At 28.2% G+C, this 22,252-nt stretch overlaps 1 protein-coding gene across 3 annotated transcripts in view; it reads left to right on the forward strand.

The window, feature by feature from the left end:
* Positions 1–22,252, forward strand: part of kumpel (kin of rumpel) — an 82,386-nt gene that overhangs the window by 44,897 nt on the left and 15,237 nt on the right. The window contains exons 4-11 of one of the 3 annotated variants that reach the window (XM_075289465.1): positions 13,373–13,438; positions 15,214–15,265; positions 15,330–15,397; positions 15,465–15,619; positions 15,686–15,935; positions 19,337–19,717; positions 20,352–20,521; positions 20,584–20,948. The exons of 1 other annotated variant lie outside the window; for it this stretch is intronic. In XM_075289465.1, coding sequence (XP_075145580.1) covers positions 13,373–13,438; positions 15,214–15,265; positions 15,330–15,397; positions 15,465–15,619; positions 15,686–15,935; positions 19,337–19,717; positions 20,352–20,521; positions 20,584–20,866 — 1,425 coding nt within the window. In that variant the 3' untranslated portion in view covers positions 20,867–20,948. Of the gene's footprint in view, positions 1–4,856; positions 4,923–4,983; positions 5,104–5,170; positions 5,326–5,493; positions 5,744–5,829; positions 6,211–11,047; positions 11,218–11,286; positions 11,581–13,372; positions 13,439–15,213; positions 15,266–15,329; positions 15,398–15,464; positions 15,620–15,685; positions 15,936–19,336; positions 19,718–20,351; positions 20,522–20,583; positions 20,949–22,252 lie in introns of those variants that run through there. One more of the 3 variants, XM_075289466.1, reaches the window with a different exon arrangement.

Consider the following 22,252-nt stretch of genomic DNA (forward strand, 5'->3'; position numbering starts at 1 on the left):
ATAGAAACTTTTGTCAAAAGTTTATTTCTATATACATACAATTATGTACATTATAGTTGGAGATGAAGACTTTCGAAAATCTAACAAAATATCAACAATTCTACCAATCTACCAAACAATAAAAATTCCATTATTTATGGTAGAATTCTACCAACTGTGGCAACCGTGCATGTGAGTCTTAAATTATGCCAAAATCAGAAAATAGACTTCACATATAGTCCACGACGAAAACATCTCGGAGTACTAAATCTTGATTTGTAGATATACAATATTTCAGTTGTTTGCTTGTTTTTCTTTATATTTTTAGTAAAAAAAAATTAGAATTTTTTTTTTGTGGGAAACTTTTATCTACACAACTCGAAAAGAATTTGAAATAAATCTCTGCTCTTTTACAACATTTCCAATTTGATACCAGATTTAAGAATTTATCCCTTAAATTAACACATGGGGGGGGGGGGGGGGGGTAGGAGGATATGACGGACAGAATGTCAAAGGTTTATAGGTTATATATAGAAAAAAGTATATAAAATTAGGTGGGTCCAAGACCAATATTTGTAGTAGACATGTAAATCTAAAAGGAAACAAATTGATTGTGGAAATGCATTTCGAAAAGTGTATATTGAAGGCGCACTAAGAGCTTAAGTTTTGGTTTCCATTTCTTTAAAATTCTTGTGGTCTGAAGGAAGAAAAATTTTCTCTGTTCAAAATACCCTAGTAATGTTTGAAAATTCAATTCTAATTTATTTATTAATGAAAAAACGGCTTGTATATATAATATGTTTTATAATAACACCGTGTGCAAATTACATAGGATGCGTTTTAGTTAAATTAATAAATAAATAATTGCATACTTTTAGGTGCAACATTTAAAAAGCTTGTTTACTACACGGCAGCTTAATCAATTCCCTTCATGAAAAATATTTATAATTTGTAAAATTGGAATTTCTAAAATATTTGGAAAATTATGACCTTCGAGTACCTTAAAGTATGCATTAGCTATAAATTTGGAGCTTATACCATCAATACGCCTGTAAAATAATTTCGCATGTACTAATATTTGCATTGTTCTATTTGTATTTTTTTTTTCTGAAATTTTGGCCTTAGATTCTAAATGAAATAAATTATAGTGGCTTTTACATTTTTACAAATAATTTCATTTCCTTTTGTAAATACCAGTCATGCTCATATTTTGATTTTTCATAAAGTTTGTGGAAAGCGAAATATTATAGAGACGCATAGAGGAAAGAAACAGTGTTTGCGGTTGGTGGAATATCGACAAAAAACATATAATGAAATTGTCGAAACAAATATAGAAAATCGACAAAAAAATTGGCATTTTCGTACACGGAAATATTACAAGGGAAAAATCTCTTCGTTGTTTTTATGCAACATTCATTTTAACTTTTCTTGGTATATCCATTAAATGTACAAAAGTTTTGCACAAAAACTATGAAATTTTTCATTAAAAGAACTTTAAATTTCGTATTTTGAAAAAAAAAAGACTATAAACATTCTTTTCAAGAAATTTGTTATTGATATTGTGTAAATTTAATGCCTTAGCATTTAGACTAAAAGTTTAAATTTATTAAATTTAGACTATAAAAATAATGAAAATGACAATGCATTTTACTTTAAAGAAATCTTGTCTTACCTCCAGGATGTACAACTTTAAAGAAGGAGTTCACAATTAAATTTTAAATAATATTTCTTTCTTTAAACAAATTTGCCCATATTATTGTAAGAAATTTGGATTTCATAATCTTTTCTATTTGGGCAGTATTGTTTTAGTCTATAGCTTGAACCCTTCGCCCAAGTGTCACTGTTTGTGATGCTTTACTTTATAACTTTTTTAACATATTTTCTTTAAGTTGTGCCAATTTATATGTTAATTTGATTATCTAAAATTTTAACCAATAATACAATATTTGTGGACACCTTTTCTATCTCATACCATAGTGTTTTAAATTGTAAACATATACCGCCTGAAAGTATGCTAATAAAAAAAACGAAATGACAAAGCTTATTCCTACCCCCGTCCTATGGTTGTGGGTATATAACGTTTATAAATCCATTTAAATCGTTTTTTTTTATATCCTCCTCACATCGAAATATTGTTCTAAGACCCCATAAGGTATATGTATTCTGGGTCGTGGTGAAATTCTGAGTCGATCTAAGCATGTCCGTCCGTTCGTCTGTTGAAATCACGCTAACTTCCCAACAGAACAAGCTATCGACTTGAAACTTGGCACAAGTAGTTCTTATTGATGGTATTGCAAATGGGCCATATCGGACCACTTTTACGTATAGCCCCCATATAAACCGATCCCCGGATTTGGCTTGCGGAGCCTCTAAGAGAAGTAAATTTCATCCGATCCGGCTGAAATTTGGTACATGGTGTTCGTATACGATGTGTAACAACAATGCTAAAATTGGTCCTTATCGGTCCATAATTATATGTAGCCCCCATATAAACCGATCCCCATATTTGACCTCCGGAGCCTTTTGGAGGAGCAAAATTCATCTGACTCAGTTGAAATTTGGTACGTGTTGTTAATATATGGCCTCAAACACCCATGCAAAAATTGGTCGAAATCGGTCCATAATTATGTATAGCCCCCATATAAGCCGATCCCCAGATTTCACCTCTGGAGCCTACTGGAAGAGCAAATTTCATCCGATCCTGTTGAAATTCAGTACGTGGTGTTTATATATAGCCTCTAACATCCGTGCAAAAGTTGGTCCAAATCGGTTCATAATTATATATAGCCCCCATTATACCGATCCCAGATTTGACCTCCAGAGCCTCTTGAAGGAGCAAACTTCATCCAATCAAGTTGAAATTTGGTACGTGGTGTTTTATATGGCTTCTAACATCCATGCAAAAGTTGGTCCAAATCGGTGCATAATTATATATAGCCCCCATATAAACCGATTCCAAGATTTGACCTCCGGAGCCTCTTGGAAGAGCAAAATTCATCCGATCCGGTTGAAATTCGGTACATGGCCTTTAACAGCCATGCAAAAATAGGTCCAAATCGGTCCATAATTATATATAGGCCCCATATAAACCGATCACCAGAGCCTCAGGGGCCTTTTGGAAGAGCAAATTTCATCCGATCCGGTTGAAATTTGGTACATGGCTCTTAACAGCCATGCAAAAATCGGTCCAAATCGGTCCATAATTATATATAGCCCCCATATAAACCGATTCCCAGATTTGAACTCCGGAGCCTTTGTGAGTAGCAAATTTCATCCGATCCGGTTGAAATTTGGTACGTGGTGTTTATATATGGTCTCTAACAGCCATGTAAAAATTGGTCCAAATCGGTCCATAATTATATATAGCCCCCATATAAACCGATTCCCAGATTTGACCTCCGGAGCCTTTTGGAGTAGCAATTTTCATCCGATCCGGTTCAAATTTGGTACATGGTGTTGGTATATGGTCTCTAACATCCATGCAAAAATTGGTACATATCGGTCCATAATTTTATATAGCCCCCATATAAACCGATTCCCAGATTTGACCTTCGGAGCCTTTTGGAGGAGCAAATTTCATCCGATCCGGTTGAAATTGGGTGCGTTGTGCAAGGATATGGCCGCTAACAACCATGCCAAAATTAGTCCATATCGGTCCATAATTATATTTAGCCCCCAGATAAACCGATTCCCAGATTTGAACTCCGGAGCCTTTTGGAGGAGCAAATTTCATCCGATCCGGTTGAAATTTGGTACGTGGTGTTTATATATGGCCCCTAACATCCATGCAAAAATTGGTCCATATCGGTCCGTAATTATATATAGCCTCCATATAAACCGATCCCCAGATTTGACCTCCGGAGCCTCTTGGAAGAGCAAAATACATACGATCCGATTGAAATTTGGTACGTGGTGTTTATATATGGCCCCTAACATCCATGCAAAAATTGGTACATATCGGTCCATAATTTTATATAGCCCCCATATAAACCGATTCCCAGATTTTACCTCCAGAGCCTCTTGAAGGAGCAAACTTCATCCAATCAAGTTGAAATTTGGTACGTGGTGTTTATATATGGCCTCTAATATCCATGCAAAAATTGGTCCATAACGGTCCATAATTATATATAGCCCCTATATAAACCGATCCCCAGATTTGACCTCCGGAGCCTTTTGGAGAAGTAAATTTCACCCGATCAGATTGAAATTGGGTACGTTGTGCAAGGATATGACCGCTAACATCTGTGCAGAAGTTGGTCCTATCGGTCCATAATTATATATAGCCCCCATATAAACCGATTCCCAGATTTGAACTCCGGAGCCTTTTGGAGGAGCAAATTTCAACCGATCCGGTTGAAATTTGGTACGTGGTGTTTATATATGGCCCCCAACATCCATGCAAAAATTGGTCCATATCGGTCCGTAATTATATATAGCCTTCATATAAACCGATCCCCAGATTTGACCTCCGGAGCCTTTTGGAGGAGTAAATTTCATCCGATTCGATTGAAATTGGGTACGTTGTGCAAGGATATGGCCGCTAACAACCATGCAAAAATTGGTCCATATCGGTCATAATTATATATAGCCCCCAGATAAAGCGACCCCCAATCACACAAAAATTGGTCAATATCAGTTCATAATTGTATATAGCCCCCATATAAAGCAAACCCCGTATTTCACTTCTGAATCTCTAATTACAACGCAACAGTTCATATCGGTCTACTTTTGAGAGGGATCCAGCTGTCAGAGTTTCCAAATTTGGATGGTTTCACTAAATGTATATTTTGCTTTCCGTATAACTTTATGAAAAATCAAATCTTTCAACTTGTAATGCAAGTGGAATTTTGTTAAAAATAAATTTTAATTTTCTTTAGTATTTCGAAATGCGTTTCGGAAGATCAATACGATATTTCTGTTCAATACTATTCACAGTGGGTATGGTAAGTACAAATAGCAAATTATCACCGAGAGGCTTTTAATTTTAATTTATATTCCTTTTAGATTCTCTATTTACCAGTGGCCATATATGTTCCTGCATTGACATTTAATCAAGTGAGTGGCATAGATATTTACACCATTACTCCAGTGGTATGTGTGGTGTGCACATTTTACACATGCGCGGTAAGATTTTTGTAAAATATATTTTTTTCTTGAATATGATTTTCATAGATGATTTTAATCTGCTTAGGGTGGTCTAAAAGCTGTGGTGTGGACCGATGCCATTCAAAGTGTGGTTATGTATGGTACAATTTTGACAATATGCATTAAGGGAACCTTGGACTTGGGTGGTTTAGATGTTGTTTTGGAGAGGAATTGGGAAGGAGGTCGCCTTAATTTTCCCACGTAAGTTATATATGGAATTTATGAAGCTAATTTAAATAGGGAGAAAGGCAAAAGTTGGCTACTAAATGGTAACCGAGATTTCCAGTTGGGTGTCAGGGCAGTCCAGTCAACCGATATAAATCCTTTTTTTATCTTAATTTTTCATCTTTCTATTTGCCTTATTTATAGCATGACTTGGGATCCCACTGTGCGTCTATCGGTGGTATCGGTATTTTTGGGTAGTACTCTTCACAAAATCCAATCGAATGATGTAAATCAAATGTCCTTGCAAAGATTTCTCTCTTTACCCGATATGGAAAAGGTTAAACAGTGTATGATTCTATTTACAATATTGCTAATGTTTTTGTTATCCTGTTGCTGTTACATGGGTCTCTTGAGCTATGCCACCTATTATGATTGTGATCCTTTGAGTACAAAAGTAAGTTGAATTATCCACAAGGGAAAGGATAACGGTTTTCTTTATATAATTTTTTCTATTTTTTTCTCTAAATTTTCCTCTTTTAGCTAGCCCGAGCCCCTGATCAATTACCCACCATATTGGTTATGCGTATTTTGGGTGTTATACCCGGCTTACCGGGTCTTTTTGTGGCTGGTGTGTTTAGTGCTGCCTTAAGTTCTCTTTCTACAGGCTTGAATTCTATGGCCTGTGTAATATCAGAGGATCTGATAAAACCATTACTGCCCAAACCTTTAACAGAAAGGCAAACTTTATTTCTGCTACGCTTTATTGTGGCCTTTTTTGGTTTGGGTTGTATTGCTGCTGTGTTTGTAGTGGAGAAATTGGGAACTGTCTTAACCCTGGCGACCATGACGGGAGCAGTAACAATGGGTCCTCTTTTGGGATTCTATATAATGGGAGTTTGTATGCCTTGGGTAAAAGGAAATGTAAGATTTCACAAGGATCGAGTCAAGAGCACGGTTGCCATATGACCCAAAAATAATCTAACAAAATGTAGAGAAATTTTTACCAAACAAACAATTTTTATTTTGCTATATTTTTATAGAAAATTTTGTCAAAATTTTATTTCTATAGAAAATTTATTCAAAATTTTATTTCTATAGAAAATTTCAACAAAATATTATTTCTATAGAAAATCTCATCAAAATTTTTTTTCTGTGGAAAATCTCAACAAATTTTTCAAATTTTATCAAAAATTTATTTCTAACGAAAATTTTGTTAATATTTGATTTCTATAGAAAATTTTGTTAAAATTTTACTTCAATAAAAATTTTGTCAAAATTTTATTTTTATAGAACATTTTGGTAAAATTTTATTTCTATGGAAAATTTTGTCAAAAAATTTTTTCTATAGACAATTTTGTCAAAAGTTTATTTCTATAGAAAATTTGAATAAAATATAATTTCTATAAAAAATCTCAACAAACGTTTATTTCTATGAAAAATCTCAACAAAATTTTATTTTACAGAACATTTTATCAATTTTATTTTTATAGAAAATCTCAAAAAAATATATTTCTATGGAAAATCTCAACAAAATTTTATTTCTATACAAAATTTTGTCAAAACTTTACTTCTCTAGACATTTTTGTCAAACTTTTATTTCGATAGAAAATTTTGTTAAAATTTTATTTCTATAGAAAATTTTGTCAAAATTTTATTCCTATAGAAAATTCTGTTGACATTTTATTTCTATAGAAAATTTTGTCTAACTTTTAATTCTGGAGACAATTTTGTCAATATTTTATTTCTATAGAAAATTTGGTCTACATTTTATTTCTATAGAAATATTTGTCAAAATTTTATTTCCATAGAAAATTTTGTCAAAATTTTATTTCTATAGAAAATTTTGGAAAAATTTTATTTCCAACGAAAATTTTGTCAAAAATTTTGTTTCTATAAAATATTTTGTCAAAATTTTATTTCTATAGAAAATTTCAATAAAATATTATTTCTATAAAAAATCTCAACAAAATTTTATTTCTATGGAAAATCTCTACAAAATTTTATTTCTACAGAAAATTTGATCGAAATTTTATTTTTTAGAAAATTTTGTAAAAATTTTATTTCTATAAAAAAGTTGGTCAACATTTTATATCTATAGAAATGTTTGTCAAAATTTTATTTCCATAGAAAATTTAGTCAAAATTTTATTTCTATAGAAAATTTTGTTAAAATTTTAGTTCTATAGACAATTATATCAATGTTTTATTTCTACAGAAAATTGTATAGAAAATTTTGGTAATATTTTATTTCTGTGGAAAATTTTGTCAAAACTTTATTTTCATAGAAAATTTTGTCAAAATTTTACTTCTATAGAAAATTTTGGCAAAATTTTATTTCTATGGAAAATTTTGTCAAAAATTTTGTTTCTATAGAAAATTTCAAGAAAATTTTATTTCTATAAAAAATCTCAACAAAATTTTATTTCGACAGAAAATTTGATTAAAATTTTATTTTTGTAGAAAATTTTGTTAAAATTTTATTTCCATAGAAAATTTTGTTAACATTTTATTTCTATACAAAATTTTGTCTAACTTTTATTTCTATAGACAATTTAGTCAACATTTTATTTCTATAGAAAATTTTGTCAAAATTTTACTTCTATAGACAATTTTGTCAATGTTTTATTTCTACAGAAAATTTTGTCAAAATTTTAATTGTATAGAAAATTTTGGTAAAATTTTATTTCTGTGGAAAATTTTGTCAAAATTGTTGTTTTTATAGAAAATTTTTTCAAAATTTTATTTTTATAGAAAAATTTGTTAAAATTTTATTTTCATAGAAAATTTTGTTAACATTTTATTTCTATACAAAATTTTGTCTAACTTTTATTTCTATACACAACTTAGTCAAAATTTTACCTCTATGGAAAATTTTGTCAAAAATTTATTTTTATAGAAAATTTTGTCAAATATGTATTTACATAGAAAATTTTGTTAAAAATTTATTTCTACAGAAAATTTCAACAAAATATTTCTAAAGAAAATCTCAACAAAATTTTATTTCTATAAAAAATTTTGTTAAAATTTTAATTCTATAGAAAATTTTAGCAAAAATTTTATTTCTATAGAAAATTTTATTTTTTTAGAACATTTTGTCAAAATTTTACTTCTATAGAAATTTTTTTCAAAATTTTACTTTTATAGAAAATTTTGTTAAAATTTTACTTCAATAGAAATTTTGTCAAAATTTTATTTCTATAGAAAATTTTGTCAAAAATTTATTTCTATAGAAAATGTTGTCAAAAGTTTATTTCTATAGAAAATTTGAATAAACTATTATTTCTATAAAAAATCTCAACAAAATTTTATTTTTACAGAAAATTTTATCACAATTTTATTTTTATAGAAAATCTCAACAAAATTTTCTTTCTATACAAAATTTTGTCAAAACTTTACTTCTATAAAAATGTTTGTCAAAATTTTACTTCTATAGAAAATTTTGGCAAAATTTTATTTCTATGGAAAATTTTGTCAAAATTTTTGTTTCTATAGCAAATTTTGTCAACAGTTTATTTCTATAGAAACTTTTGTCAAAATTTTACTTCTATAGAAAATTTTGTCAATATTTTATTTCTATAGAAAAATTTGGTCTACATTTTATTTCTATAGAAATATTTGTCAAAATTTTATTTCCATAGAAAATTTTGTCAAAATTTTATTTCTATAGAGAATTTTGTCAAAATGTTATTTCTATAGACAATTTTGTCAAAATTTTATTTCAATAGAAAATTTTGTCAAAATTTTATTCCTAAATTAAATTTTATTAACATTTTATTTCTATACAAAATTTTTTCTAACTTTTATTTCTATAGAAAATTTAGTCAAAATTTTACCTCTATAGAAAATTTTGTCAAATATGTATTTCCATAGAAAATTTTGTTAAAAATGTATTTCTATAGAAAATTTCAACAAATTATTTCTATAGAAAATCTCAACCAAATGTTATTTCTATAAAAAAATTTGTTAATATTTAAATTCTATAGAAAATTTTAGCAACATTTTATTTCTATAGAAAATTTTATTTTTATAGAAAATTTTGTCAAATTTTACTTCTATAGAAATTTTTGTCAAAATTTTTGTTTCTATAGGAAATTTTGTCAAAATTTTATTTCCATGGAAAATTTGGTTTTTTTTTCCTAAATTAAATTTTGTAGACATTTGGTTTCTATAGAAAATTTTGTCAAAATTTAGTTTCTATAGAAAATTTTGTCTAACTTTTATTTATATACACATTTTTGTCAAAATTTTATTTATATACACAATTTGTCAAAATTGTATTTCTATAGAAAATTTTGTCAAAATTTTATTTCTATAGAATTTTTTTTCTATACAAAATATTGTTAAAATTTTATTTCTATAGAAAATTTGTCAAAATTTTCTTTTGTTTATGCAAAATTTTGTTAAAATTTTATTTCTATAGAAAATTTGTCAAAATTTTTGTACTATAGAAAATTTTTGTCAAAAGTTTATTTCTACAAAAAAATTTTAAAGTACCTCTTAGTTGGAAAGAAATATTTTGCAAAATCTACCAAAACATCAAGAATTTTACCAATCTACCAAACTGTGAAAAAATCTACCATTTTTGGTAGAATTCTACCAACTGTGGCAACCGTGGTCAAAATACAGGGCAAATATTTGATCAATATATGGACAACAAACTTTATTTATTACGTAGATATTTTTATTACTTACTTAGAATGGAATAAATCCTGACCATGTAGAATGAAAGGTGAATAGAATATGAATTTGAATGAATTACAATGAACCAGCATTGCCGTTGAGAATTTCTAGAAAGTGGCACAAAAAGTGTCACAAGCTATAAAAGCTGATTTTACAAAAGCGCCTCAAAAATCGACACATTTTTAAAGAGAAAATACAATAGTTATTAGTGAAATAACTTTTTTTAATTAGATCTTAACAAGATCTTAACAAGTCTAACTTAGATTTATTTCCATTTAGTTGAAAATCGTTGAAAGTTAATATTGAGATGATAGTTCTGTTTTACCGACTATAGAAAATTTTTGATGCATACTTTTAGGTGGTTAAAGTGTACACTGATAATTTTAAGGTTAACAAAGAAAAGTTGTTCAGAAATATAATATTCGACTCGTGAACTCGATTTTTTGTTTAGAATCAAATCATATATGTAATTTTGAAGATATAATTATAAATGAGTGTAACTAAAAAGTGTCATATTATGAAAAAAAAAGTTGTAAAAAGTATCACATTTAGTGGCAGAAAAGTATCACAGCTTGAAAAAAATGGCACAACGGTAATTCTGCAATAAACCTATACGATCAAAGAGGGCAACAAGTCGTTTACGCGGATTGGTGTCATCTTTTGTAATCTCATCTCAATACCTTGGTAGAATTGTCAAATTAAATATTGGCTAATTTTTTTGAAAATCCACTAATAGACTTTTGGTGTTGGTCAAAAATAAGCGAACATCAAGTTTAGAAGTCGAATTTGAATTAAAAAGAGAATATTATGTGGCTCTTTTTATGCTGAATATTCATCAAAAATGTCGAAAAATGCTACGTTGAATTCGGTGATTAATATTTGATTCTATTAAGAAAAAATTGAATTAATTAATTTTTGGTTGAATCTTGTTTTTTTTTTTAATTTTAATTGAAAACGTAAAACATGAACGTTTTTTTGACGAAGAATATTTTTTTTCCGTTTCTATCAAATATTTGCCTAGTGTGACCATGCCACCAAAAAACTTTAAATTTGATTATACAAAAATTTAATTTTTTCAGAGTACCTTAGTGGGTGGCATTGTTTCATTTGTTGCTCTTGGCTGGATTTGTTTCAATGCCCAATGGGGTCAAATGACTGGCGAAATAAGGCATCCTAAACTACCTATATCCGTGGAGGGATGTACATATGAATTTGATAATTCCACCTATTTGGAGAGGCTAAAATATACGTAAGATTTTTTAAGAATTTTTTAATTATTCAATTTTATTTTTTTTAATAAATTTTGATTATTTTTCAGACCCTCGGAGCGTAATATCTATCACCTTTCTTTTATGTGGTATACTGGCTTTGGTGGTATTATCTGTTGTTTAGTGGGAAATTTAGCTTCTCTCGTATTTGGAACCACCAAAGCAGAGGATATAAATCCTGATCTCATTTCTCCAGTATTTCATAGATTTTTACCCAAGGAGGTGGGAAAGAATAAGAAAAGACAGAGGGAAGTGGAAGCATTACAAAAATTAGTCCCTCACAAAAGGATTGTAGATATTAAGAAATCATTGGAATATGTTGAATAAAGTTGTGTGACAGTAAATCTCTTGGTTTCAGTTTTTTCTTTAATAATTTAAGATAATTTTAATTATTTTACTATTCATTATTTTATTAATTTTACCCCAGCAAAAAAATGGAAGTTGTTCTAAAGGCTCAATTTTAAAAGCATTTTCAAAGAAGTTCCCTATTTTAACTACACAGGAGGTTGTTTTGCTTCAGTTTGTTTAAAACTTGTTTTTCATATTTTTTTAGTAATATTTAAAAAAAATTGTCTCAAATTATTAAAGTTTTGTCGAAGAAACTACAAAATCATTTTTAGAAAATTTTGTCAAAATTTTAATTTTAAATAAAATTTTGTCAATATTTTATTTCTATAAAATTTTGTAAAAATTTTATTCCTATATAAATTTTTTTGTCAAAAGTTTATTTCTATAGAAAATTTTGTCAAAATTTTATTTCTAAAGAAAATTTTATCAAAATTTTATTTCTATAGAAAATTTTGTCAGTATTTTATTTCTAATGAAAATTTTGTCAAAATTTTATTTCTAAATAAAATTTTGTCAATATTTTATTTCTATAAAATTTTGTCAAAATTTTATTTCTAAATAAAATTTTGTCAATATTTTATTTCTATAAAATTTTGTACAAATTTTATTTCTAAAGAAAATTTTGTCAAAATTTTATTTCTAAAGAAAATTTTGTCAAAATGTTATTTCTAAAGAAAATTTTGTCAATATTTTATTTCTAATGAAAATTTTGTAAATACTTTATTTTATAGAAAAATTTGTCAAAATTTTATTTCTGTAGAAAATTTTGTCAACATTTTATTTCTATAGAAAATTTTGTCAAAATTTTATTTCTATAGAAAAATTTTGTCAAAATTTTATTTCTATAGAAAATTTTGTCAAAATTTTATTTCCTTCTTTTTTCAAAATTTTATAGAAATAAAAAAAGTTTGTCAAAATTTTATTTTTACAAAAAAAAAAAAAAAATAGTAAAATAAAGTACCTCTTAGTTGGAAAGCAATATTTTGCAAAATCTACCAAGACATCAAGAAAAGGCACAACTTTAAAAGCACTTCCAAAGAAGTTCCCTATTTTAACTAAGCTTTTTTACATTTTTTCATTTTTTTTTGTCTCAAATTATTAAAATTTGGTCGAAACAAAATGCTAAATGATTTCTATAAAAATTAGGTATTAAAATCATAAAAAAAATTTTAAAATTATTTATTTGATAAAATATCATAGAATTGTATAATCCAAACAGTCAAAACCCTGTATTCGAGTCACACTTAAGGAAGTGATGCAAACTCAGTGCTATGGCCGATGAAATGGTGGATAATCGTCTGATGACAGGCCATGTTAAATTCATTGCTTCTGCGCCGATTTTGCACCACTTCCGGATCCAAAAAGAAAATGTTCACTACTTTTTTTGCTGGGATATTTAATCAAATTAAAGGTAGTTAACTGTTTCAGAGATGCCACTGTATTATTACATTAGGGCATGGAAACCAAATTTTCTCATCAGCTGTTTCAGAAATGGCAATTTATTATTAAAAACCATTTTTCCTCTCCCCAAAAAAATGATGATTGCCTTAAAAATTAATTTTTAAGCTATTTGTTTAAGTTGGATAATTTATATTTTTTTTCAGTGTATCATCCAATATGAATATTTTAAAATCTCTTTGGTGTCAGTGTTTCTTGTTTCGGTAGTTGCACACTTGCACTCTTCATTTGTTTGCCTTCACCGCACTGTATAATTTTTGATCTGTTTCCTTATGGTTTTTAAAAATTTCCGGTTTTCCTCTTTTTCGTCTTTTATTTTTATTTCTTTAGTACTTAGAGATGCGATTTGATCGCCGCCTAAGAACTTTCGGTTCTATATTATTTTTGATTATATCGGTAAGTGGATTTCTATTAAAACGCAATATTTGAATACTTTCAACATAGAAGAAATTTCTTTGAGTGAGAAATTAAATTGATATCAAACGACTTCCAAGAAATTACAGCCATAAATGTCTAGAGAAGATCATAGATTCTGTGAAGCAAAGATTCTTTTGTATACGGATAATAATATTTGGGATATTTTCGTCGATTTTTTAAAGACCCTGACTGAATGCGAAGTCTGTACTACTAGTGCTAATTCATTAGCCGTCTAGGGCCTGGAATACATATTTAGAATAGATACCAATAGTGAAAAGGACCTGCATTATTCTCCAAGATCTTTGTCTTACAGTCAACTCAAGATCTATACAATTACTTGGAAAGGAATAAATCCATACCGAGTGGAATAGAAGATGAAGATATAACAAATTTGAAAAATGAAATGAACGAATATGGACAACCATTAGTTTCCAAGGATTGCTATTGATTTGCAAAATACGAAATTCGAATTTTTCGATATTTGGAAAAATGGAAAGTCGGCTTATCGATTCCCATTACATTGACGGTTGCACTTAAATACAATTTTTACAAAAATTTCTATAGAAATAAAATTTTGACAAAATTTTCTATAGAAATAAAATTTTGACAAAATTTTCTATAGAAATAAAATTTTGACAAAATTTTCTATAGAAATAAAATTTTGACAAAATGTTCTAAAGAAATAAAATTTTAACAACATTTTCTTTAGAAATAAAATTTTTCCAACATTTTCTATAGAAATAAAATGTTGACAACATTTTCTATAGAAATAAAATTTTGACAACATTTTCTATAGAAATAAAATTTTGACAAAATTTTCTATAGAAATAAAATTTTGAAAAAATGACCTAAAGAAATAAAATTTTAACATTTTCTTTAGAAATAAAATTTTGCCAAAATTTTCTATAGAAATAAAATTTTGACAAAATTTTCTACAGAAAAAAATTTGACATAATTTTCTATAGAAATAAAATTTTGTCAAAATTTTCGATAGAAATAAAATTTTGACAAAATTTTCTAGAGAAAATAAATTTTTCCAAATTTTCTATAGAAATAAAATTTCGACAAAATTTTCTATAAAATTAAAATTTTGACAAAATTTTCTATAAAAATAAAATTTTGACAAAATTTTTTATAGTAATAAAATTTTCTATAGAAATAAAATTTTGACAAAATTTTCTACAGAAATAAAATTTTGACAAAATTTTCTACAGAAATAAAATTTTGACAAAATTTTCTATACAAATAAAATGTTGACCAAAGTTTTGATAGAAATAAAATTTTTATAAAATTTTTTTTATAGAAATAAAATTTTGACAAAGTTTTCTATAGAAATAAAATTTTGACAAAATTTTCTTTTGAAATAAAATTTTGACACATTTTTCTAAAGAAATAAAATTTGGGAAGATTTTCTATAGAAATAAAATTTTGATAAAAATTTCTATAGAAATTAAAATTTGACAAAATTTTCTATAGAAATAAATTTAAATTTTTTAATTCAGTTCCATGTTCTTAAATTTTTTTACTTAAACAGTGGCTTTGTATTACAATGGCTGAAATATGCCTGAAGGCTGGTAATATAGTTTAAACTTTCATAAAATCGGAAACAAGTTTGATGTCTGTAATCGATAGCGTTTGATATCGACTAATTTCTTTTAAATGGAAAAAATGCTTCAATTGTTGAAAGACTGTTAACATGGATTTATTCATTATGGTTCGCAAATATCGATCATTTTGTCAATGCACTCTTTTAGATTTTATGGATGCCTATATCTATTTATGTTCCGGCTTTAACATTCAATCAAGGTAATAGAGAAAATTATAAATTTTTTTGTTTTAATTAAAAAATTATTTTTTTTTTACTTTCTAGTAACTGGAATCGATTTATATACAATAATACCAGTGGTCTGTGTTATCTGTACCTTTTACACCTGCATTGTAAGTATAAGGACTTTTTGTTGATAATCCTTCGATATGATGTCTTCAATTTGCGTTTTTCTTCTAGGGTGGCATTAAGGGTGTCATATGGACAGACGTTTTACAAAGTTTCATAATGATTGCTTCTATGGGTTTTGTGATTATAAAAGGTACAATGGATGTAGGAGGTATGAGTGTGGTATATGAAAGAAATTTGGCAACTGGGAGATTAGAGGCACCCGAGTGAGTATTAAGATAATTTAAAAATACATTATTATTTATTTAAAAAAATTATATTTTTTCTTCTAGATTCACTTTTGATCCCACTGTGCGTATGGGTTTCTTTGCTGTCTTTGTTGGGGGTACTATGTTGAAGATTCAACATACTTGTATTATACAACCTGCGGTCCAGAGATTCCTCTCCCTACCCGGTATGAAGGAAGTTAAACAGGCTTTGATTATATTCATCATAGGTTTGGTTTGTATACTGGGCATGTGTATCTATATGGGTCTTTTGGCATTTGCAGCATATTACAATTGTGATCCCATAACGACAAAGGTAAAAATAAAACAAAAATCTATAGTAAGATCTTTAATAAGATTTTAAATTTTTTAAATAAAATTAAAATAATAAATTAAAAATTAAATTTCAATAAAAAATAAAAATTTCATTGAAATTTTAATTTCAATTTATTTTAATTGAATTAATTTTTTTTGATATTCCATAAAATTTATTTTTGTTGGCCCAAGTCAAGAATCAATCCTAAAAAAAAATTCAAAGCATAAAAATCCTAAAATAAAATTAAAATTTAATTGAACTTATTTTATCAAGTCCTAATTTCAATTTAATTTAATTAATTTATTTTATGATATTCCATAAAATTTATTTTAGTTGACTTATGTCAAGAACCAATCATAGATTTAAATTTTATGTATTTTATGATGATTTAATTTGAAATAATTTTAATTTTATTAAAGCCGGTCTAGATTTAAAAAAATAATCGTAAAAAAAATTCAATCAAAACATAATAAATCTCAAACAAAATATAAAATAAAATTTAAATGTCATATTTTTTATATTTATATTTAAATTTATTTTAATTAAATTATGAAATCTATGTTATAAATATCTGCTGATTGTACCGTTCTAAATTTTAATCATTAAACCTCGAATATAATTAAAATTTATTTTATCCCTTGTATGTAATGCCAGGGCTAAATATAAATCATAAAATATCTAAAAAAAATTAAATTTAATTTTATTTATTTTTCAATATATTAATTTCATTATTATGACATTTCATGAATTTTCTTTTAGTGGATTTAAGTCAAGGACTAAATTTTTAATTTTTATGTAATAGACACCTACCGATTATCCCGGTCTAAATTTGAATCAAAGCAGGCCCTTATAATAAAATAAAATTTTTTTAACATATTTTAAAATTTAAATTCAATTAATTTCAAATAATTAATATCGAATAGAACGAAAAAATAAAATTTTATTTAAATTATTTTAATATGTCTTAAATTAAATTTATTTTAATTGGCTAAGCCAATTAAATTGCCTTGTGTGTAATAAATTGATTATTACATAAAATATTGCGGTCTAAATTTAAGTTGTAAAATCTCGAATACAAAAAAGCTAAACATAAAATTTAATTTAATTTCAATTTTTTTACATATTATAATTTAAATTTATGCCGGTCTTAATTTATGATTGTTTTCACAAAATAAATTTAAAACAAAATAAAATTAAAATTTCATTTCAATTATTTTAAGTTTTTTTTATTAAATTTTTAATTTAAATTTAAGTAATATATCTTAAATTAAATTTATTTTAATTGGCCTTGTATGTAATAAATTGATTATTACATACAATATTACGGTCTGAAGTTGTAAAATCTGGAATACAAAAACAAAACTAAACATAAAATTTAATTTAATTTAAATTTGTTTGCATATTTTAATTTAAATTTATCTTAAATTTATTTATGCCTTTTTATGACATTTTTCATAAAATAAATTTAAAACAAAGCAAAATCTTAAAATGAAATTAAAATTTCATTTCAATTATTTTAATTTTTTATACCCTCCACCATAGGATGGGGATATATTAACTTTATCATTCCGTTTGTAACACATCGAAATATTGCTCTAAGACCCCATAAAGTATATATATTCTGGGTCGTGGTGAAATTCTGAGTCGATCTGAGCATGTCCGTCCGTCCGTCCGTCCGTCTGTTGAAATCACGCTAACTTCCGAACGAAACAAGCTATCGACTTGAAACTTGGCACAAGTAGTTGCTATTGATGTAGGTCGGATGGTATTGCAAATGGGCCATATCGGTCCACTTTTACGTAAAGCCCCCATATAAATGGACCCCCAAATTTGGCTTGTGATTGCTCTAAGAGAAGCAAATTTCATCCGATCCGACTGAAATTTGGTACATGGTGTTAGTATATGGTCTCTAACAACCATGCAAAAATTGGTCCATATCGGTCCACTTTTACGTGTAGCCCCCATATAAACGGACCCGCAAATTTGGCTTGCGATTGCTCTAAGAGAAGCAAATTTCATCCGATCCGGCTGAAATTTGGTACATGGTGTTAATATATGGTCACTAACAACCATGCAAAAATTGGTCCATATCAGTCCATAATTATATATAGCCCCTATATAAACCGATCCCCAGATTTGAACTCCGGAGCCACTTGGACGAGCAAAATTCATCCGATCGGGTTGAAATTTGCAACGTGGTTTAATATATGGCCGCTAATAACCATGCCAAAATCGGTCTATAGTTATATATAGCCGATCCCCAATCACACAAAAATTGGTCCATATCGGTTCATAATCATGCTTGCCACTCGAGCAAAAATAATCCAGCAAAATTTGTCGAAATTTTATTCCTATAGAAAATTTTGTCAAATTTTATTTCTATAGAAAATTTTGGCAAAATTTTATTTCTGTAGAATATGTTGTCAAAATTTTAATTCTATAGAGAATGTTGTCAAAATTTTAACTCTTTTGAAAATTTAGTAAAATTTTTTTTCTATAGAAAATTTGGTCAAAATTTTATTTTTTAATTTTGTCAAATGTTATTTCTATAGAAAATTTTGTCAAAATTTTATTTCTATAGAAAATTTTGTCAAAATTTTATTGATATAGAAAATTTTGTTAAAATTTTATTGATATAGAAAATTTTGTTAAAATTTTATTTCTATAGAAAATTTTGTCAAAATTTTATTTCTACAGAAAATTTTGTCAAACTGAATTATCGGCCTTTTTTTGAGAAGACGGTTTTTTTTACCTTGCCATCGGCAAGTGTTACCACAACCCAATTAATTCGATTGTGGATGACAGTCTGTAGTAGAAGCTTCTACGCAATCCATGGTGGAGGGTACATAAGATTCGGCCTGGCCGAACTTACGGCCGTATATACTTGTTTTAATTTAAGTTTATAGATCGTGTTGCTTAGTTGTTTATACCTTTATTTTGTATTTATTTTCATAATTTATTATGATTTTATATAAACTAATAATAATAATAATTTAATTTAAGTTAAGTTAAATTAATTTAATCTTTCATGAAATTATTTGGCCTTAGCCATCTTTTGTTATATGGATAGGTGCTGATTATTCCGGAAACTTAAGTCATGAAAGAAGAATTTAAATAATTATGTTAATTTAAATTAAGCTTAATTTAATTTAATTTAATTTATGGCATTTCATGAAATTTTTATTAGTGTGCCAAGCCAATGATAAAATTTATCCCTTGTATGTAATGCAGATAGCTGCTGATTATCCTGGCCTAAATTTAAATAAAATAAAATTTTATTTAATTTAATTTTGTTAAAATAAATTTAAAATTTTTTAAAATAAAATTTAAAATTTAATTTTATCATTTATTTAATTTCAATTTACATTTAATTTATAATATCTTCCGAATTTTTCTTTTAGTTGGCCCAAGCCAAGGATCAAATTGTTCCCTTGTATGTAATGCAGATAGCTGCTGATTATCCAGGTCTAGCTGGTCTCTTTGTGGCGGGAGTATTTAGTGCTGCTTTGAGTTCTCTGTCAACTGCCTTGAATTCTCTCTCAGGAGTTTTGTTAAAGGATTTCGTAGAAACGTATCGTTCGGAACCACTGACAGAACGTCAAACAGCTATTGGCCTTCGAGCTATAGTTGTTGTCTTTGGTTTTTCATCTATGGCTATGGTGAGAGTGGTGGAAAAATTGGGCATGGTTATGCAATTATCGACTACAGTAGGCTCGATGACAGCAGGTCCATTGTTTGGCATGTTTACCGTGGGCATGACAATGCCATTTGTGAAAACAGAGGTAGGAACTTTATTTTATTCTAGATAAACGCAGAGTAGACAAATGATCACGTCAAATAAGTTTCAAGAGTATAACAGTAAAGGTTGATTTACATATTATGCGTTAATTCGTGCGTTGATGGAAGGGTTGATATTTTTCAGTTTGAAGCACTCTAACAAAACTGTTGCTATCAAAGAGAAAATTTAACTCTTAAATCAATGGACGCATTGGTATGTAACTCAACCTTAAGTTTTCAGGAGAAACATTGAATTTGTTTGTCGCAACCATGTTACTTTCTCGGAAATTTCGGCAAATATAATTTATATAATTTTATTTTTCAAAGAGAAAAATTGAATTTTTTCCAAAAATAAAAAAAAAATTGTTTTCTCACCAACCATATATATGTTTACAGAAATCAGATATTTAATTACTGACAAAGTAACTTGGTTGCAACAAACATATAACATGTTTCCATTGAAAGAGTAACATTACGCTCTTGAAAAATATTTGAGGTACTTTTATTCTGTCTCTGTGAGTAGAGTTTTTTATACTCTCAATTACATCAAACAACAGTGACTGTTAATTAACAGTGACTGTTAATTAACATCTCCCCAACTGTAGAAAGTATTAAATTGATTTACAAATCTTTTTGCAGAGTGTTCTAACCGGATGCATTTCGGCTGCCCTTGTTATGGCATATGTTGCCATACGTTCACAAATCGATGCTGCTATGGGTCTCTTAAAATTCCCCACCAAACCGGTGTCTGTAGAAGGTTGCACCTATAACTTTGATTTACCTCAAGTCCTCAACTCAACAATAGCGAGGTATGTGTGTAGAAATTTCTCTTCACTATGAAAATTTAAATTAACAAAAAATTCACTTTCAGTTCCATTGCCGATACTTCGCCAAGAGCTTTTCATCATCTCTCGTTTTTATGGTATACTGGATTGGGAGCTTTCACCACTATATTGGTATCATTATTGGCTACTTTGTATTTTGGTAGAAACGATAGCAGTGAGATTAATCCAAATTTAATAATTCCCAAACTAAGGAAATATTTGAAACCTTATAAATATAGCAGTGTACCTGTGGCAATGGATAAGTTGGATAGCAACGAAAAAGAAATGGAAGCGGTGAAAAGTAACAAAAATGTCGATGATCAAAAGTAGTGGTGTTAATTTTGGAATTTTTTTAAGTAAAGATAATTTTATGAAATTGTAGTAATAAATGTGTTAATTTGATCATTAAAATTATAAAAAAAATTGGCTTTTCTTTTTTATTTATTTGTAACATTGTTTCGTCCAAACCTTTAAACGGGTGGTTAAATTGTAAGGGCCGATGTTGAATGTGAACCACACCTAAACGCCAAGTTTTTTCCGAATTTTATTTGACATTTCTCTATTTCAGACTTACACAATTTGAACCATGGACGTCGTGAATAGGCAGAATGGTTCCAAGAAATGGCAACAGTGGATGATCAATTTTCGAAGAAAATCATCGTCAGTGATGAGGCACATTTTCACCTCAGTGGATTCGTCAATAAACAGAATTGCCGCATTTGGGCGAATGAGAATCCAAGAGTGAGTGTCGAAAACCAATGCACCCACAAAGAATGACTGTTTGGTGCGGTTTATGGGCTGGCGCCATCATCATTCCAAAATGGGGCCGGTCAGTCAATTACTGTGAATGGTGTTCGCTATCGTGAGATGATAACGAACTTTTTATGGCCCGAATTGGAAGATATGGATGTGGACGATATGTGGTTTCAGCAGGACGGTGCCACTTACCACATAGCTAACGAAACAATGGCTATTTTGCGCAACAAATTCAATGGCCGTGTTATCTCACGTAATGGCGATGTCAATTGGCCGCCAAGATCATGTGATTTGACACCGTTGGACTTTTTTCTTTGGGGTTATTTGAAAGAAAAGGTGTACGTCGATAAGCCAGCAACAATTCAAGAGCTAAAGGATGAGATAATTCGGCACATTAACGGTATAGAACCTCCATTATGCCTCAGCGTCATCGAAAATTTGGACCATCGGATGAAGGCCACCGAGGTCGCGGCGCCCATTTGGCTGATATTTTGTTCCATACATAATTGAGTAATACCAATATATGATAATAAAATAAAATTACAATAATTTCCTAAATAGTTTGTGTTTTATTCAAAATCTACATCGGCCCTTGAAATTTTAACCACACTTTATGTAATGATCAGGATCGTTGCAATAATGTCTCAAACAGAATAATCTGCTCAAAATTAAAAACTGTACCAATCAGAATGCCAATCCTTCTCTAAGTTAGTCTGTCCTTTTGTTCAATACTCCTTTATTCTTCCATCATTCTTTTTATTTCATTCGTAATAACGTCATATTAACATTGTCATTCCGTTTGTAACACATCAAAATATTAGTGTAAGACCCCATATTCTGGGTCGTGGTGACATTCTGAGTCGATCTAGCGATGTCCATTCGTCCATCCGTCTGTCCGTTCGTCTGTGGGAATCATGCTAACTTCCGAATGAAACTCGCTATCGACTTGAAACTTGGCAC

This window comes from Haematobia irritans, chromosome 1, assembly GCF_050003625.1.
Source record: "Haematobia irritans isolate KBUSLIRL chromosome 1, ASM5000362v1, whole genome shotgun sequence".
In the NCBI taxonomy this organism is placed as follows: domain Eukaryota; kingdom Metazoa; phylum Arthropoda; class Insecta; order Diptera; family Muscidae; genus Haematobia; species Haematobia irritans.